Source organism: Sabethes cyaneus, chromosome 3 (genome assembly GCF_943734655.1).
Source record: "Sabethes cyaneus chromosome 3, idSabCyanKW18_F2, whole genome shotgun sequence".
Lineage (NCBI taxonomy): Eukaryota > Metazoa > Arthropoda > Insecta > Diptera > Culicidae > Sabethes > Sabethes cyaneus.
The window spans coordinates 194,133,964-194,154,238 of record NC_071355.1 but is presented as its reverse complement, the minus strand read 5'-3'; the positions used below and the strand labels follow the sequence as shown (position 1 = coordinate 194,154,238).

Below are 20,275 nucleotides of genomic sequence, written 5' to 3'. Positions count from 1 at the left end.
TCCAGTAGTCTTTGTCCGTTCACGTTTTGTGTTCATCATATATTCCGTTGAAGTAATATATTAGTGAGAAAATGCAAATAGTGAGATTTATAGTCTTTCTGGGTGCCGTTTTGCTTTGGGGCACAATTTATGCCGAAGACACGAAAACGTTTCCAGGGTAGGATTTCGAAACAATGAACTTATCGAATTGGTCGGTTTGTTTTGATGTGGCTCGAATTGTGGTTTTGTTTCAGCGCTGAAATCATCATCCCGGCAATTATAGGTCAGGTTTTACCCGCCATTATTGGCGGGATTATTGGTGGTGGGGGAGGCGGTGGTGCACCGGGAGGTGGTGCAAGCCTTCCGGCATTGCCGCCGGTGTCGGTCTCACACACGACTTCAGTGGCCACCTCGGTCGCAAATAAGCCAATAGCAGTGAGGTAAGTTGCTTCCCACGCAAGACTGAAGTAAAAAAATTGTTTGGGTAAAATTTCCAGAAAACATCAAAATGCAAAAACTGTTCCTTGTTTGCTTCTTTGAAAATTTTACCCATCAGTTAAATATTCCAAAGCTACAAAAAAGTTGCTGTCAATAATCTGAACTCTAAAGTTTCAACAGTCACAGCGGCTCGTTATCGACCAGTTCCAACACCAATGCCGGTTCACACGCGACAGCAGGACAGGGATCGATAGTTACAGCAGCAAGCTCCAGCGGGACGAATCCACTCAACAGTCTCAGCGTGCAGTGGCGAAAGTTTTACAAAAATCTTGGCCAATTCTAGCGTGATCGGAATTTTTCGGAGCCAAAGATTAGGTTAATAGTCGAAGATAGGAAATTCTGCGGAAGGAATTTAACGCTTGCAGTACATTTTCGAAACGTAATAAAAATATGACAATTTAGCAAAATGCAAAGAAAGCATACACAATAGAAAGAAATTGAAAGTAGATGAATAAACACATGATTCTAGCTCTCAGAAAATTGAAAATTTATTTTATTATTTTCCTTCTCTAGTAAAGCCTTTTTGTTAAAAGAAAAAATTTCAATTCAGTTTTGTGTAACACAGAAACAATAAATAACAGCAATAATGTTCGACTCAACTTAACTGGAGATAGATTTTCTGCTTAAATTCGTAATCTCATTTATATCATTTATATCTACCACTGTAAGACTAGTAAAACATTAACTCTTACTCGGTTTGTTTATATTTATCTGCAGTTTGTTCATACAATTAACATTTTGAATTCAGGTCAAAATTTCAATAATTAGGATTAACTATTATGATTGAAGTTTTCAACCCGAGACAATTTACATTATCCCATTTCTCCTCTTCCAACGGATCTTTGGGAGGAATGGAATTATTTTGAATAAATTCATTAGTTGTTAAAATTCTGCAAATTAGTACAGACAGTACAGAATTGAATTAGTACAGACGAGCAATTGTTTTAGTCAACTATGAAAACACCTTACGAAACAGCTCTAAAATCTAAGATTTATTATTGTATCAAAATTGAAAAAGTATAAGTAGCATCAATTGATTTGATCGACGACTTTTACAAATTTGAAATTTTTGTTTTTTTTCTTTTCCTAATTTTTAATTTTTTTTATATAAAAGTACTATATAATATATTGTAGTTGCTTAAATAATATATATTTCTGGAAAGTTGAGTCGACTTACTTTAAGATTAATTAGAGCAGTTTTTAGTTGGAGTACTTAAAAAATGGCTCGATAACTTAAATGAAATAAAATTTTACATAAAAATCTTCCATTTAAATGTTTCGAAAATTTACATTTCAGTGATATTTCAATCTACACCATTTTTATTTCAAATATTACTTTCGAATATGATTTCGAATTTGTTTTTTAAATTGTCAAACGATATTCAGCTTTGTAGCATAGCTTAACATTTCTGATTATCGAGCGTCACAATGTGGACCAATACCAATTATGTTGATGCTTAAAGTTGTTTGTATGTTAACAATAATGCTCAACTTCCGACATACTGGCACCGATGAGCTATTTAGACAAGGAATGCATATTTATTCTGTACCCTTATCTTTGAATTTGCTAACTCTGCATCCTATCTGGGTATTTCCGCAGCCTTGTACATAAACACTCGCGATTATGTCGATGGAGAGATTATTATTTCCAAAACACCTCTTTAAATAGTAGTTAATAGCATTATACACTAGAAGTGGTATATACTATCCGCAACTTTACCACTACCTGTTTTTACGTTTTAAGGCGGTTCTTACCGTTTTAAGCACGTTCGTTCCGTCATTAAATTATTATGAGTGATAATAAAAAAGTTATAAACCAATTTTAACGTTTTCAAGCTATATAAAGTGTCAACGCAAACTAATTGGAAGTGAATTCCTTTTAATTCTACTATAATTTGACTAACGTCATGAATACGTATTTCAACTACCTGCAGCCTTCTTCAGCGTGTTGCAAGTTTCTGCAACAAAGGCCTCAGAAGTTTGCTACACTTGGTGAAAATCGTGCCTCTCGTTACGATGCCTGCTCGTCGGATCACCCCCTCAAGAGCGATGTTAAACAGCATGCAAGATAGGCCATCAGCTCATTCAAACCCTCGCTGCGTCTCAAAGGGACTCAACAATGTCCGAAATGTTCACGAAATACATCACTCGATCCAATAATAGCTCTGACTAGTCGCGCCAGTTTTTCCGGATACCGTGTTCGCGCAATCTGCCATAGCTGGTTTCGATCGACTGTATCGTACGCTGCTTTGAAGTTGATTTTGTCACCATTTTTATTACGCTGTTGAAAAGAAATCATTGAAATTAATTTGATTTTCAGATCTAAGGGTTAAACCTGAGAAAATTCGAACACAGTTTGTCAATTATATATATTATGAGTGAAAATATTAATAATCTCAGTGAATTATGTCAAAGCGAATAGAACGCCAGTGAGCATTCGTTTTTAGGATAAATTCACCGAAACAAGTGGACCGCGAGTCGATCCAGCATACTCGTAATGAAAATCCTGGACTATCCGCTCGTTAGTTGACTGAACTGTTGAATTATTCCAAATCTCCGGTGTGCTAGGTCCTGAAATGGTTTGGAAAACATTTGACCATCGACAGGAAATTCGGGAAAGACAGAAAAGCAAAGGCAGCTGATTCTGAACATAATTTGAAAGTGTTGACTTTTGTTCAAACAGGCTCCAAAGAGTTGTAGTGGAAGGAATTCAGTATTGGAGGAAGGAAGTAGTGAAGGAATTCCTATATCTTGGTACGCTGGTGAGCTGAACTTTCAGAAAAATTTCTTAGAAAATAAAGGGTATCTGATTGACCGATCCTTTTCAAACTTTCAAACAATAAAATATAACCCAATAGTAATCTTTTGGCATATTTATTTCATTCAACTTCAATACCTTAACCGTATGCTCGCACCTTACGCTTAACTCCAGTCATAAGGTTCTGTACAAAAACTGGATGCAGCTTCTTCTGTACGGAAACCCACTTTTTCTCCATGTCTTCCTCAGGTTTAACCTTCTTGGGCTGCTTCTGTAGTACCTGCTTCATATTCCAGTATTTTTCGATGGCCCTTAGTTCCGGTGCGTTGGGGCGGTTCATGTTCTCTGGTACGAAATTGACCCCGTTGGCTTCATACCACTCCAGGACATCTTTTGAATAGTGATACGAAGCTAGATCCGGCCAGAAGATTGTAGGATCCTCGTGTACATCCATCTACAGCAGAAGCAGATGCTTCTGTAGACACTCCTTGAGGTAGATCTCTCCGTTTGCAGTCTCGGTAGTCACGAACGGCACACTCCGTTTGCCACATGAGCAGATCGCTTGCCAAATCATGAATTCTTAGATCAACCTCGTGTTTTTAGTCTTGACCTTGAAATGCGGTTAGGCATATATACTAATAATTTTTTTTGAAACGGTGGCTCTACAATTGATGAAGGGACGGCAAGGGAAAGTAATGAAAATTTTAGATACGTCGTTACCTTAAAAGGGGGTTGTGCAGTCTCCTTTTGTCCAGCGGGCTCTGTGGCTGAGTGTTGTTTACAATTGGTCACTTATGGTGTCCCGTAATTCTGGAATGTGTCAAAAGGGAATATAGCAGTTTATTCTATGTATCTAAGGTCAATTGAGAGGCATTGGGCTGCATTAAGAGGAAACTGTAGGCAAATTACCTTGCAAATTAAGCAAAAAACACAACTCAAATGACAAACTGGTGGAATCTTATGGCTAAAAAACTAGACGAAGCAAGTACCCGGCGCCCAATGTGTGGTATTTCAAGAGAAGTTCGAGAATTCCTTCGAAACCGTTGCCTACTCACAACCATGCCTACTCACATGCGAAAGAGTATGAGAAACATAGCATTCAATGCTTACGCCGCACACGCAGCCCAGATAAAACAAGATCGTAATAGAAAGTTCACATTAAATCATTTTCATGTCAATTTAACATTGGAATTGTATAATGATTAGAGTATGTCAAAACAAAGTGAACAATAAATTGTTTTGCAGTCGTGCGTATCCTCATGTACAACTCATGATTGTGAATTATAAACCGGTATAGAGTTATATCTTAATCATATATTCAGGAGTATTAAGTTGCGTGTTATAAAATGTTAGTTAGAATTAAAAATAATCGTCAAAATTTTTGCACGTATATTGCCTCTACTTTGGTACATATACGCTCTAATCTGACGTGAAATACAACTTTTTCATTTAGATATGATGTCGTATTTCTCAGTTGCAATCGAGATATACAAACCAAATGGTTTACTGGGAGGCGTAAAAGAAACAGCCGCCGGTGCTGTGTGGAGACATTCTGCTACCCACACACTAGTGCACGCACATCCTCACATCGTCTTCCTGCATAGCTTATTCCCGAGCCAAAAAATTCGTGGGGAATCTGTTGCCCGCGAGGCTAGTGCTGCACTGGGATACAAATTTTGCATTATTATTTCTTTTTCTTCTTCTTAATCTACGCACTCGATTCTACTCACGGGAGTTTTAAAGCCTAAGGGATGCTAATGCCGGCGTGTTCATTAGAATGAATACGAGTGTGTGAGTAAATTAGACCACAATCACACTCGTGTGCAACCCTGCCTTAAACTGGAAGTAAAAAGTTAGCAGAACATTAGTTGCACCATTCAGTTAATTGATGCTCAATTAATGCTGATTAATGCTCCTAACGATGAATTTAATGGTTCATTGTTGCATAGGAAAAAAACAATGTACTGCTAGCTTAAGATAAAGTTGACAGTACAATGTCCGGAAATGGCACTTCCGGTGCAGATAGAGCCACCGAAGTATGATAATAAGTTAATGCTCATTTAATGCTCTAGAGTACAAATAATGTTTTAACTTTCTACTTCCAACTTAAGGAACTTAAAAAAGTAGGACTCGATACAGCTCTTCTAAATATTTCTTTTCTTAAAATCGTTCAGATCAGTTATTAGCTTGAAAATTCTGAATTCATTCCAATAACGATATCGTTCAGGTTGGAAATGTATTCTAATTAAAATAACTAAATCGCATCGCATGACTCACGGATGCGGATTCAGCCAACAGGATGTTGCTTGACTTTTAAACTTTAAATGTTTATTTAGGTACAAAGAAAATCATGTCAACAAAATAATTGGTGCATGTTCATCCATCTATTTAGGACTTACATACATCCAATTGAAATAAAAGGGTTGGATTCGATTTGATAGCTCGTTGTACAATTGTACGTTGTACAAACTCTGTCGAATAGCCATCAATGTGTATTAATGTCTTTTAATGAAACATTCTCTCTCATTAAGTGCCAAGAATTAACATGATTTAGAGACGCTTCTTATGGATGACACGAGTTGTTGACAAAATATTTTACGCTTCATCTTATTTTCGTTTTTTAAGCTTATGTTAACATTTTATAATATTATTTTTTCAATCCTGTTTAGACAATTTTACCTGTTTTGTCTATCTTATCGAGGAAATATTATATGTTCACTACGAAAGTGATGATGGCTTGCTGGATAGTTTCATTCGCCGTTACTGTTATGTGTGTATGTAAGTGTATGAGTTACTTCAAACTCATATGGTTAGCTCAAAAACCGCTTCAACAATTTCAACATTTTTGGTAATATTTGAATAGTACGACAGCTAAGCTATATAATAATATTAACAAATTTGTGTACTGTTGGTTGCACTTGAAAGGTATTGTAGCTTACATTTAAATTGAATATTTCACCGAACAGTAGTTGAGTTTCAAAGTTATTTGTAAAAAGAGACTGTCAATAAATGCCCGTTTATATGAGTCAACTTGAAAGTCAATGTATTTCAATCCAGTTACATATTGGGGTATTGCAGTTCTGTGTGCAGAAGTAGCATCAATTTTGTGCAAAGCTTTCTTGATTAAATTTATCGAAAAGTCGTCGAAGTATACCTTGTGTAAATACCGTGATTTTTTAACTAAATGATTAGTTTGAAAAAAAAATCAGATAAAAAGATGACAAAAAAATCGCTGAATGCAAATATCCATTCACTGCTAGGTGGATTACGTTTTGTTTTCCATATAAAATGATCCGTCTCATCTGCTCTTCGTTTCATTCTGATAGCGTAAACGATTGTGTACCGACGACGAATCTCTCATTCCGAGAGCGACTGGCCAGTGTCCGTGAACTTGACCGTACAGAAGAAAAGCTAGCAGCAGAAATTCGTGCTCGTGTCATACCTAGCATAAACGCAGTGATTGGGAGACATACAACGTGGTACGGAAAGTGAATATTTTGACAGCAATGATAGGAAATCAATATTTTAAAAACAATACGTTTGATAAAAAATCGGTTGATTTGTGAAGAAGTTTAATGAAAATATGTGCTTGTGGACAGCGCAGATGACCAATAAAACCAGTGTGGAACCAGACTTTCAATCGAAAGCTTTATTTCCTGTTTCTTGCTCTCTTTGAATTTTTGGTCAGCGGAATTCCCCGACTTAATTCGTTGTTGAAATTGGCCAAATATGCAAATTTACCAAATAAAAAAAACTAGAATCTTGTTTATGGTTATAATTTAAGTGAAAATTTAAGTGGCTGCAGTGTTGCTTGCATATTGGAAGTAGGTTGATTTGATTCTCTTTTGAAAGTTGCTCGTGGATAGTGCCGCCCAGAAAAGTTGAATAACTGAGAAGAAGATATACCGGTTTTGTGTCTCGTTTAATTACCCAACGGGAATGAGCGGCTTTGGGATGGGAAAGTGCATCCAACAAATTGCCTCTAATGGGCTCTGCATAATTCTACCGATCAGGAATGACGTTGTGTTATTGCATCTTTGCAAAACTACTTCTTCCTTTTATTTGCACTATCTCTGTGATCATCATTGTTTTCATTGAAATAAGATTAATATTAAGGTGATTTTCAAGGGAGTCTTCGCTGTATTGATAAGCGGATGTTAATCACATGAAGCCAAAGCGTTCATTAGCGAACCGCAAGGCCGGTTTGGCTGCCTGTTGGCGTTATTCACTGGACTGAAATGTTGATTTATACCTATGTAGTTTTGGTTGTTTTGAGCCGGCGGTGTAAATGTTTGTACCGGTTTCCTAAAAACGTGTAATGACATCACTCCACTTCGCTTGAGCGATGCTTCTGTTTGGTCCACGTCGTGTTCGGCTCGGATTCGACTCAGTCTTGCCGTGGATTTTGTCGCGTAGTAATCGTTCGATAGCGTGAACTGTTTGTTTATTTCGTTACTTGTAGCAGGAAGCTAGAGGTTGTGTGATTCACCGGGAACAGAAAACGAAAATTTTTGATATTAGGCAAAAGCAAAAGGCTTTTATCGGCGTTGACAAATCTCACACTACAATGGATCGTCATTTTCAAAGGTGTGCTTCTTATTTCACGGAACTCCAGCTTATGTATTGTGGCGTAAAAATAAAAAGCTTAAAATGGTACTAAAACTATTATTGTGACTGAATGAGCTATGTTCGTTCAGTTTAGTTGAATCGTCCAATAGTCGAACCAACCAGTAAGATACGACGTAATTTTTCGCTTTTGCTTTGATTAACAAATATTACTCATCAGCTGCAGCTTTATGTTGGTGATCCAAAGAAGTTGCTTCTGTATTGCCTTACTCACAGGATCTTAATGTTTATTAGCAAATATTTCATTTGGTTGTTTAATCTTTTTTAGGTTCTACAAATTATTATGTTAACTTTTATTTATTTGTTTACTTTTTTAATGGGGCCTTCAACCGGTAGTTGGTTCGCTCCAAGTGTTTACTTTTCTTAAATAAAGAAAATTTGCTATATTTGAATGTACTTATGATCGACTATGATTATGATGATCGATTGGTATATTTACTGTTGAAATGATTCGATAGAGATCAATCTGAAAGTTTCAATTCATTCATCAACTGGTTCATATACAAGAAATGAGAAGCAAAATATTTATTTCGTAGCATTAGTCTGAGAATACAGAAGCATTCATTCAAAAGCACACCTGTAAAAAAATTACGTTTAATCACTGCTGGTTACTGCCTATTTTTTACGCACCAGTGTTCAAGTGATGGTGATGGTCATTTATGTTTAAAGCGACATAAATTTATAATGCATTGCTTCAGTTAACCGAGCAATGGAATAAATGCAAATTTGTGATTGACGAGACCTGGTCATAGGGATTTTGATGAGTTAGTTATATGCCGCTATTCATTTTAGAATATTATTATCACTACTTTAACAAGATCCCTGTTATAAAAAATGGAAAATCGTCACCAAACACAGGCGCCGACTATACCAGAGAATAAGCTTTTCTAAAAAATTAACGAATTTTGCATTGACTATGCAATTAGCGCAAGTGTCTCGTCTGTTTGGCTGTGTAGATAGATCGATAGGGAGAGCGAAAGAGAGAGCGAGAGAGAAGAGTGTGCGTGTGCGTGTGCGCGCGTGTGTGTGTGTGTGTGTGTGTGTGTGTGTGTGTGTGTGTGTGTGTGTGAGAGAGAGAGAGAGAGAGAGAGAGAGAGACGCAAGTGAAGTAGTTTTGCATCTATCCTCATAATATTGAACAATTACAGATGAACGATTACAGAAACGTACAGATATGCATGCTAACAAGTCGTTTTTGATGAACAAAATTGGCGTATCCGTACTATTTTGGAAGCGAAATACGTAATGAAGAATAATAACGCGTCTTCAATATAAGTATGTATTAACGATAAAATCCGATTAAGCGCGACTCACTCCATACTGCTATACAATTCTATGCTGAAAATCATATGTGTGTCAGTTATTATCGTTACATACGACTGAAAATTAACGTGGGCGCACTGTATTAAGCCTTAGTTACGCTTTCGTATTTGTTAAGAGATGTTTATGATAATTTTCATACATTGATGTAGGATTTGGTGCTAGCTGGGATCGTCTCCACTGTCGGTCTTAGGCTGTCGCTCTCCGATCTCCCCCAACACCCGTATTTTAGCATCCTTGTCAACAGCGCTTGGTATATTTCGTGATTCATGCACCTGTGCCATGCTTTCTCTTCTAATTTGGCGCCAAGAATTGATCGCTGGATATCCCACTCAAAAACACCAAGAACTCGAGGGTTGCGGGTGGCCGTAGAGTACCACCGGGAGCATTAGAGTGCAGGCGACGGGATCTCAGCGAGCTAGTAATCCACTTTTAATAATAGTATCCACTTTTTTATTTCATAGCACACATCATTTTCACATGTCACTAACGTACCAAGGTATACAGATTCGTCGACTACTTTAAAAGCATCTCCATCTATCACTACCGCAGTTCTAATACCGGCAGGGCTACCAGGCTCTCTACCAGCCACCACATAATTTATTTTGACAGAGTTTATGATAAACCCTATCTTCGCTGCTTTCTTCTTAAGGTGCGTGTACGCCTCTTCCACAACTCTTCCGTAAATGCTGATAATTGTGATGTTGTCCGTAATCCCGCACATGAGTGGATAGAACTGCTTCTTTGTCTGCCTTTCGAATAGCACCTTCCTTTGTCAGCTTGCTTTAAACCATGTATCGTCACAAACGAGTCCGATATCTCACTCACGTTTCTAAAGATGGATTTTGAATCGTTAATTTAGCACGTATCAACCTAATCAGTTTTGTCGGAAAACCATGTTCAAGCATATTCCGCCGCAGCTCTTTTCGTTTAATTGAATCGTACGCCGCCCTGAAGTCTATGAACAAATAACTCATAAGCTGAACATTTGATCCGACGTGGAGCATCCCTCTCGAAAACCATACTGCTATTCACTAATAAAGGTTTCCTGTAACGGCTTCAGTCTATGAAATAGGATGCGGGAGAGAATTTTGTATGCAAAATTGAGGAGAGGGATGCCCCGATAAATATTGCATTTGAGTCGACGGCCCTTTTTTTAAATAGGGTGTATGAGACCATCCAACCTTGAAACGTAGGCCTAGTTAGCATATACATTAGTTTGATAGAAAACCGATGATTAAAACGCCATCATTAAGACAAAAATGGTCATTTGTTGGTAGTTTTCTCTACCAGTAACGGGGCGAAAGAACTCTTCACGTTCGACCCGTGCATTTTTTTTTAATTTTTGACGTAGGACTACGTCTTACTTTAATAGGGTGGCATGCTACGAAAGCAAAGATAATCATGACACGAACAAGTGATAGATTTTAAACGCTTATAGCTCAGCCAATTACGAATATATTTTTATGGTTCGCTTACCATTCGAACCACAAAATATGTGTTTCGTATAGTTTTCATCAAAAGATTGAATTTTGCAAGTAACTCCTGGAGTTTTCACGTAAAGTTGAACAATTTTTATAAATTCACCACAGGTTTCAGTAAATCATTTCATTATTAGTTTTCGTTGAGAAGTTGTTACAGGCAACACCCTCTAGCCACGTCATTGATAAAACGGATGAAATTAGGAAAAAGGAGGGACATTAAAAATTTGTTTGAATGAAGCCAACTACTAGATCACACCATCTGTTTATATGCACGTAAATGTTTCTATTGTACGTAAATTGCACCATCGTATCGTTAGAATGACACCAACAGTTAGCGATAAATTGACCAAGAAGGGCAAGGTAAATGAATAAGTCACGCCCTAAGGAGAGCTAGAGCAGTGTTTTTCAACAGACAATCAGCAGCATGAACTGTTTAATCAATAATATCTTCAAACGCATTACCGCTAGGTTTTCCGGTATGGCTCACTACCAGAAGTGCTTCACGATTACCTCTCGCGAGCTTTAGATCTCTACTAGTTTGCTGTCATCTAATGAATTGGATAAGCTGGTTGTCTCTGAAGCTACCAAGATTGTTACCAAGTATACTTACTCTAAATTAAGGTTCAGAAAAAGCTCTATGAGTCAGCCTTTTCAAGAGCAGTACGGGACTTCAAATTATTTGATTTCTTCGCTTAGCAAAATAGGTTTTTAACCAGGATCCTTCCTTATTAAATCGACCAGAAAAACTCTTTCCCGCAAATAAAGCAAAAGGTGATGGTATCTACCAGCTGCAGTTTCTTAGGAGTTCAAACCCCAATGAGATTAATTTATTATAAGCTAGTATTTATTATAAGCTGGGTAATTAAAAAATATATACTAATTGGCCTGAAGATTATTGAGGAATCACAACGGGTGAACAGTACCGCAGGCTTTTTGTGATTTGTTCCAGCATTATCACCCTTATACTTGTTTTTGTTCGAATGATATTCGTTCGAAAGTTAAGCCGATTCGGACGTTCGAGCTCCCTTTCCTTTTGTTCATTCGAATATAAGAATAGTGCTTCCCGATTCGTTCGAAGTAAACTATTCGTACAAACCCAAGCAACAATGTGAGTTTTATTGTACTCTTATTACAGTTTTCAAGACCAATTTTGGTCTTAATGCCATCATAAGAATGTAATAAAACCTAAATTGTTACTTGGGAATGCAGGATGCGGCCGTAAAAAAATAAAGGTGTGTCTTGCATCAACTTTACATAGTCCTACGTTAAACAGGCGGTTGATTCTTGAAAACAACCTTGCAATTTTTTTATTTATAATGTGGTTTTAACCAATTGGACATTCACCATAACCTGTGCATTTGTATTCCCGATGACTACCTTTTTTTTGTTTTTTTTGTGTTAGGTTATAGTCACTTTAACAGCTTATGTCATTCGTGACTTCTGTGGGGTTGGGATTTGAGCCCGGGTCCTCGGCGTGATAGGCGTGAATGCTAACCAGTACGCCGGGACTGACCCCTATGACTATCTTTATGTTATGTCCTGGGCACTCCTCCGTCTTACTACGGCTGCGAAGCCTAGTCTCACAGGCAGGTCTACCGTCTTGGATTAAGCTGACGGGACACAGCGTTGCATAAGACAGCCACCCATTTCGGATCAGACGCTGTTGTACGGCGCTACACCTGGGTTACAGCCGCGTACCTGGTAAGAACAAGACGATCCACTGAGCGGTAGATTAACCATCATAAACCGCCCTTAACTTGGAGACAGGCGCTCACAACTGGCAAGACTGTTCCTTTTGCCAAAACTCTCTGTCAGCAAGAGACCCTCCTTCCCTGTCTTCATACGACCTTAGCTTTCACCGGGGTTGGTTACCCGATCTTCAATAAGGTTGCTATCGCTTGATGAAGTTCAAACGGGAAGCGGAGAGTGGTGCAGGCATTTGAGCCAAGATCTGCAGGCATTAGTTTTAGAGATCTCCATCACCGCCACCTGGCGAAAGTCGGGAGGCTACGGTGGGCCGACCACATAGTGAGGATGCCAGACGACTGTGTGCGAAAACCTGTTCTCTTTAAGGACCTCACCGGCACTATGAATAGCTAGGCCCAGCGTGCTAGATGATTCGATGAGATTGAAACTAACTTGCGATTATCAAATTTTCCCAGTGGATCTGAAGGTACGACATTGGTCTTAAATGAGAGCAAGGTATTTGCAAGCTCTTGTACGTTTAAATTGGATTCACCTTCATCGGGTCACAGCATCTGTGGTAACATTGCGATATCTGGTTTAGCTTATAAATCTAGCAAAGATATTAGTGTGTTTCGGCGAAGAACTGAACTCATTCCAATGTCAATCCACTTAAGGAACGAGATGCCTCTCTTCGCTCTTCACCGTTCTATAGGAAATTTATTACCTGAAACTACTGAAATTTGAATTTAAAAGTGCTTCGATTCAGTTCAAAAATTGTACAACTTGTTGTATATTCTTGATGCTCTCTTCTGAGTTAAAGTGATGGAAAATCATCATTTTGGACTGTTTTTGCCTTTAGATTTTTTAAATGGTAACTTTCAAACCACTGCACCGTTTTAAATGATTTTGGTATTTGATTAAACATAGTTAAGACAATAAGTTTTAGCAAAAATATTTGATTGAAGCTTAATTTTTTACAGTTGCGAAGTACAGTTTAGTAAATATTTATTGTACAGATTTGAGACCTACGGTGTAATTTATCAGCTCTATTTTGTAAAATTATTTTACCTTTCCAAATGGATTTCATACCTATTTTTGTGTTTTATTCCAGGTAAACATGTTTACACTTTTGATGATATGCGCCCTTGCGGGTGGAACAACTGCTGGTAAATTCTTTAAAAAACTCAACTAGCCTATACTCTAACCTTTTTCTAATCTTCTCTCTTGCAGGATTCGCTAGCAGCCAATATGCCGGAGCCGGTACGTCATCAGGTCTCTACAATCAGATTAGCTCCAACGATGGCAATAATCCCTACGCTGACAAGTACCCCTATACCAATACAGGTTTCAACGGGGGCTTCGCATCCAACTACGTCGGACCGAATGTAGCGGGTGCGGCGGCCGGAACCGGTGCTTTCACACCTGGTTTTGCCCCCTACCAACCGATACCGGCTTTTCCGAATGCCTTCGATTTCAACAGCTTCTTCCAGGGACTGCAAGCTAACTTCGCTAAGTAATGGCCTTTGCCTTTATACCTCGACTTGATAATTGCTAAGTGATAGACTTTGCGAGCTTCATTTGCTTTCGATATGCCTGCTAATCTTTCTTGAATAACACTTTCCGTGTTCTTCAAACTATTTGGAGTCCTATTAAAATTCAATACTTGTTTCACTAACCGCTTGCCGGTCCCGGATAGAGGTGAACTCACGTAGCTACTGTAACGCTTTGTTTTCGAATACCAATCTAGCATTGCAGTTTAATTATGCAATGCTTCATAGCTACTGCTCTGGTTAGCTAGAACGAATTTCGGTGGTGGACTTATCAACATTCAAGTGACGGACACCAGTCAAAACAATCTCCAACGTCATTCGAGTTTTTTTTGACTGTGAAACATGATTTTTTTTTATATTTTCGTAGGTTATTGCTACTTTCTTGTCGGTGATTCATGTACTAGGTTCTAACAAATGGTTTTGAACTAACTTAAAATAACAATTAGCTCAGCAGCTGCTACTCAGGCCTTCGCCACCAGAGGAGCAACGGCAACTGCATCAGCGTCTCAGTATGGCCAGTATCCACCATACCCGCAGGAGCAACAGTTTCAAGAGCGAGTACATCCGGATCAGGAATATAGAACTAATATCCCTTATTCTCATCAAAACTACGATGGCTATAATAACTTCTTCGATCCCAATAAGTAATTTGACGCATGACGATAATGAAGTAAATAATTGCACTTTTCTGTTGGATTAAAGATGTTCAGTTCGTTTTCGTTTCTGACGTAGAATACGTTTTGAATAAGTAGCCTTTTTTGCTTACGTAAATTTAGCGCATATTTCGACCAACAGCAGAAGCAACCACGAAATGAACATAAATCCAAATCTTAACACGATTGAATCATTCACATCCGCGTTGACAGCGAAGCTGTAAATTCCCACCTTCCATCGTGAGGTTGTCACCGTCAGTGGAGAGTCGATAATTGAGTGGGGAAATTCTCGTCAAACAATGGGAAAAATCATGACATCCGCTCCGATCGGCGAATCGTAAATAAGACCATTCATTAACAACCTGTTCAATACCTGATGCATTTAATTTCACCTCGCGCCATTCATTCCGACCCATCTGCCATCTTTCCTCTCACGTTTTTCTTTGCATACTTCACCTTCAATAGCAGTTGATTTTTCCATCGCAGTGATACACAGTCTACAATTAATAATAAGTCTCTCGTTTGGTTTCATGAACGTGATTTATCTTCGCTGTGATGATCGTCTGATAGTTTGTACCAGCAGCAATTGGCACATCAGAATGCTCTCTTCAATAGCATCCGTCAGCAGCAGGCCGCATTTGCAGCCAATGCCAATAGTGGAAACTATGGTGGTGCCACTGGCGGTGGCGGCAGCGGTGGCAACGGAGCAGGGTTTGGAGCAGCCGGAGCTTCGGCATCCTACGGACCATCGGGATTCCATCAGACAGCGCACATTTTCCCGGAAAATCCGGTTCGTGACAATAATGGCGTTTTTTGTTGGTTGGGCCTTCTATTTATTGCCTATTTTGTTTTTACTTTTAGTCATCGCCCAATATAAACACGCGTTTCGGAAGTGACGCTCCGCCTGGGGGTCCTGGTGAGTGAATGGCGCGATGGGCAGAACAAAAAAGTCTATCCGTTTTACCGCCTAGCTCGATTGAATCTGATTCCATGATATATATGGCGCTTCCCTTGTTTCAGGATTTGTTGGTGTGTCCAGCTTTTCGTCTTCCTCTAATATCAATGGACAGTCGCACCGCGAGGCCGCAACCACAGTGAATGACAATGGAAAGGTTACAAGCTATCATGTTCGCTCGTAAAGGCGATGACATACGATCGTTGGGGGATAACACGTATGGTTAGAAATATTGATCTGAATTTACACTCGAATTGCGGCAGTGAACGTTACAAGCAATTGTGACGGAGCAAGAGCCAAGATGTATCAAACAGGATAACAGCCTAACACAGCCTGTATCTGTAGAATGACTAATTTCTGGAACTCATTTGATAAACGATTAAATATGTGTAACTGAACGAGAAGTGTTTTATTCTGTGATACGTTTCCAAAGTCGTTAATTGATCAATTTTTTCATTCGACGTTCTCTAGTTTGGATGCAATTTTATACATTTATTTGCTACCCCTATGCTTATGCTTATGCTTATGCTTAATTTTATACATTTATTTGTTACGACTAAATCTCGGATATCTTTTCAGAAGGACAAACGTAAACGAACCGAGTGACGACTTATTTCCTTATGTTCGCCTGCTGAAAACAACTTTTACGTAGGTTGTGTACATTTTCAAAAAAATCTTATTCGACTATTCCCAATTTTTTAGTTATAAAAATCTCAAGCTATGTGATTGTTCGTTATAAAGTTATGAAGGCTTAACAAAGAAAATACGAAAAACTAACGATTAACAACAACGCATAGCTGCAGAGAAAATTTTCAAATTATTTGGATTCCCCGCAGTTTCGGTGTTGTAAATCTCCGTTCCTCCGCGTTTGTCGAAATTATCATTTTCTCATAATATGGAAGGCCTACGAGGGACATCCTGCGGTCCTTTCTCCGCAAGTAAACGCAAGCCTTCCAAAACAAAGTTTGACAATTCAAATACGTTTAAAAATATTATTTAGTTTACAATTTAATAGCAAAAAAAATCAAAAATCGTGCAATCAACATTGAGGTTTGTTGATTTGATATAATTATTCTGGCACGACATTAGGCTTAAGTGATTTTAAGATGTATCGGAATTAATCAATCAATAATTTTTTTATTGGGGCTTTCAACTGGTAAGTTGGTTCGCCCCTTAGATTACAGGGTTGGGTACTCGATGTGAATCCTATATGTTACTTATGACCGTTTGAAGCTATAAATTTGGGTGGGAAAACGATTTCTTCGGCATCTCAATGCTGGCATATTTTTAACTTGACACCTTGCATTCTTAAATGACACAGAAAGTGCAACAATTCAGCAGAATTGCGTTTGGTGCATTCGAGACCCTTTGCGACCACACAAATGAAATTCGGAATGTTGTTTTTCAGTCATTTTTGTTTCCTTCGCGATTTGTGAAATGGTGCCGAATCTCTCTGAAATGTTTATAGTTTGCGATCTAAATGTTTACCTGTCGAAGCAGCCTCATCATTTTTCCGATAGTATGTCGCATTTACTTTGACGCCAGGTTTAACGAAAACTGTTGAGGAGCGCCCATCTGCAGCTCAAACCAATATTTGTGGCGGGTGTTACCTCCTGGTAACCAATCAATGGTTCATATTTTCATATGAACGTTCTGTCAAATAAATAATATTGTTTGAGAATTTTCAAATTGCTCAGCTGGGGACTTTTTCAGCAAAACCACAATGCTCGGAAATTGGCCGCTTTCGGCTAAGCGAAGCAACTCCTTCGCTCTGTCAAGTCTAATTTGTTGCTGTTGCATGAGCTTATCTTTCTATATGCGTCGGATGCCGCCATCGGATATTTTCCATTCTTTAGCTATTTGATTGGGACTTCTTCATGGATTTCACTCAAGTCACTTCCTCACTTTTCGAACCATCTCAGGTGACGTTGCAATCTTTTGATGACCACCTCTGTGGCGTTTCACGATGCTACCAGTATCATTATAACGAGTTATGGTACGATAAAAATTACTTTATTCACATCGCTGGTTGCAGTTTTCCACTTAAATATAAGCAATCAGACTATTACGTTCGAATTTCTTCGCTAATAACTTTTTTATGCATTCATCAGTGTTATAAAAGCCGCTCGCATGTGGTCTAATTTTCTCACACGCGCGATCTCGCTCTAACAATCAGACTGGCATTAGCATCTCTGCCGGACTCTCTTTCTTGTTTTTCATGCACTGCCATGAGTTTTTGCTAATGTGTATCTAGCTTTCAGCCATAGTCGTCGCTCTCGTTCGTCAGTGCAACCTGAGCAGTTGATGCCGATCGCTCGCGAGGCCCACACTCTTACCCGCATGTGTACGATAAAGAAGATAAGAAGGAGTAAAGTAAAATCTGAAGCCACAGTGATGTTGACAGCTCATGAGTTGTTAGCTTCGTGAGCGGGTTGTGCAGAAAGACGCTACGAGGCTATGCCCTAATAAGTGTTCGGATAGCAGAATATGTGAACACAGCACCAGGGGTTGTTTGTCGTACACTTGCGTCAGTGGGATAAAGCTTTTGTACGCTTGTGAACAACACTGAAGCCAACACAATTTTTGCACCAGAATATTTAACCTGCCGTATTCGTTCAAACTTTAACCACTTTTGGAATACTTCGTTTGCCGCCGTAGAACTGCCTATCCACCCTACCTCACGCTGCAGAAGATCTTAGCACCTGTTTCTTGAAATTGCCGAGGACCCGTAAGTCCACTTCGAGCATTGTCCATGTTTCATGCCCGTAGGAAACAAGCGATCTAACGAGCATGCTGTATCGAGAACACTTTGTACGAGGGCTCAGTGCTGTTCGATCGCAGTTGCTTGTGACGCCTGTATTAAGTAGAAGCGCATAGCTTCTGCTGACAATACGCTTTCGAATCTCACGGCTGGGGCTATTGCTCACCGTAACCAGTGAGCCAAGTTAGGTAACTTCGATAATTGTTTCAAACCCATCACCGTAGATTGGTGGACGTGTTTACCTTTACCCTAAAATATATTAAATATTCACTTTACTTCACTTCACTTTATATTAAAATAACCTGGGCCGTGATATATTTTATCATAAGATATGACACTTGTTATCTGGTCGCAGTATCGATCAAGACTGATGGTATTCTTTAATTGCTCTCTATACGTGCCTCGAGAGGTTCATTGTAGTACCAGAATCTCGAGAGAGTTTAACCAAATAAATCAAATTTACATCTAGATATAACATACCCGAATCTTCCCTCCTTCGTGCACTACTACAGATATTCTGGCGCAATGTCCATATCATCGGCGAAGCCCACCAATTGACTAGACTTGTTAAAGATCGAACCCCGGGTATTGTTATATGAACAGATGAACAGCTCTGTGAGTCGACTGAAGTTTTTGGAGCGTCTTAGTAGAATACGAAACCTGTAAATTAAATAAAAAGAAAACTTATCCAATTTAATTCTACTATGCACACTTTATTCTTGACAGATACGTATTTTGCCTACGACTTGCAGGCTTCCTCAGTGTCTGTTTTCGAGTTCGATTAATTTCCAAGCTCTGTGAGATTCGAATAAAATCGACACTCGAAATCCGCACACAACACTGTGTAGATTTAATCAGTCTGGCTTCGGCCAGCTTCTCGGAGAAGTCGTTCTCGTCGGTGATTTTTCACTGTTCTTTACGGTTGATGGTATCATATGCAGCTTCGAAATTAGCAAGCAAGTGGTGCATGGGAGCTCTAAATTTACAGCCTTTTCGGAGGATCTGGCACAGCGTAAATATTTAGTCCGTCGTTAACCGTCATTCAACGAAGCCGGTTTTCCCAAGTAATACAATTGATTTTGAATAAGAATTTACAACAGATTTAAAATCAAATCTTAGTTATTTACAACCTGTTTACGATTGAAAAAGCACAAGAAACGGAGCTAAAACAAACATGTTTGTGGAATATTTCAAAGTGTCGTGGATGCATTCCGTGGTAAGGTCCGTAAAAGCGACTGCGACGCGACGTGGCTTCGTTCACATGCTGCTAAATGCACAGTCCTGCTTCGGGCAGTTATCGGCCATATTTATACAAGAGTCCGTAGCCAAGCTAAATGAATCAGCGAGAAAACAAATCTAATAGAACTAAGTCTTTTGCTTCAGTGCAGTAAAACCTCGTCTGAATTTGATGAGAATATCCCAAAATAATGAGAGAGAGAGAGAGAGAAAGAGAGAGAGAGAGAGAGAGAGAGAGAGAGAGAGAGAGAGAGAGAGAGAGAGAGAGAGAGAGAGAGAGAGAGAGAGAGAGAGAGAGAGAGAGAGAGAGAGAGAGAGAGAGAGAGAGAGAGAGAGAGAGAGAGAGAGAGAGAGAGAGGGAAACCGAGCATCGTTCTATGCGAGACGCTCTGAAGACTGGGTTATGCAATAGCGTGCCCGAAACAAGAAAGTCAGTTTTTGGAACAAAGTTATAGCAATCGGACGTGAGCTTGGAGTCTTAGATACAACACCAATGACAAACTTTTTTACATGAAGTTTGTTTTTGCAAAAATGTGTCAAAATTAATTATCTACGTTATACTCATCGTCGAAGGCGAAGGCTGCCCGCTATATTTGTGGTTTACCATCTTTGGCAGAGCCATTAGACTCGGCGACTGGCGGACGGTGGCCAGTGGCGTAAACGCCTTGCTGGTTAGTTTGCTTCCGTCATCAGAGGGCTTCAGCGGCTGCAGTCGACTGGAGACCGAATCACGACCGGGGTTGTTCGGTGAATTCTGAGCCCTGCAAGT

The 20,275-nt window shown here is 39.1% G+C and overlaps 2 protein-coding genes across 5 annotated transcripts; both read left to right on the top strand.

Annotated features, from left to right (window-relative positions):
• Positions 1-71: 71 nt before the first annotated feature.
• On the top strand, positions 72-760 carry LOC128740547 (rho GTPase-activating protein gacR-like). The gene is made up of 3 exons (XM_053836095.1): positions 72-157; positions 234-419; positions 598-760. Exons 1-3 carry the CDS (start codon positions 72-74, stop codon positions 758-760), a joined length of 435 nt encoding a protein of 144 aa, XP_053692070.1.
• Positions 761-6,569: 5,809 nt separating this feature from the next.
• On the top strand, positions 6,570-15,899 carry LOC128742428 (anaphase-promoting complex subunit 6). 4 transcript variants are annotated; one of them, XM_053838791.1, is made up of 8 exons: positions 6,570-6,714; positions 13,463-13,517; positions 13,582-13,611; positions 13,696-13,864; positions 14,348-14,545; positions 15,125-15,344; positions 15,416-15,470; positions 15,575-15,899. In XM_053838791.1, the coding sequence occupies exons 2-8, from the start codon at positions 13,469-13,471 to the stop codon at positions 15,691-15,693; spliced, it is 840 nt and encodes a 279-aa protein (XP_053694766.1). In that variant the 5' UTR covers positions 6,570-6,714; positions 13,463-13,468; the 3' UTR covers positions 15,694-15,899. The 4 variants fall into 4 exon arrangements, with proteins under 4 accessions (XP_053694766.1, XP_053694765.1, XP_053694763.1 ...); XM_053838790.1 differs by lacking the exon at positions 14,348-14,545; XM_053838788.1 differs by lacking the exon at positions 14,348-14,545 and having other exon boundaries at positions 13,582-13,864.
• Positions 15,900-20,275: the final 4,376 nt, after the last annotated feature.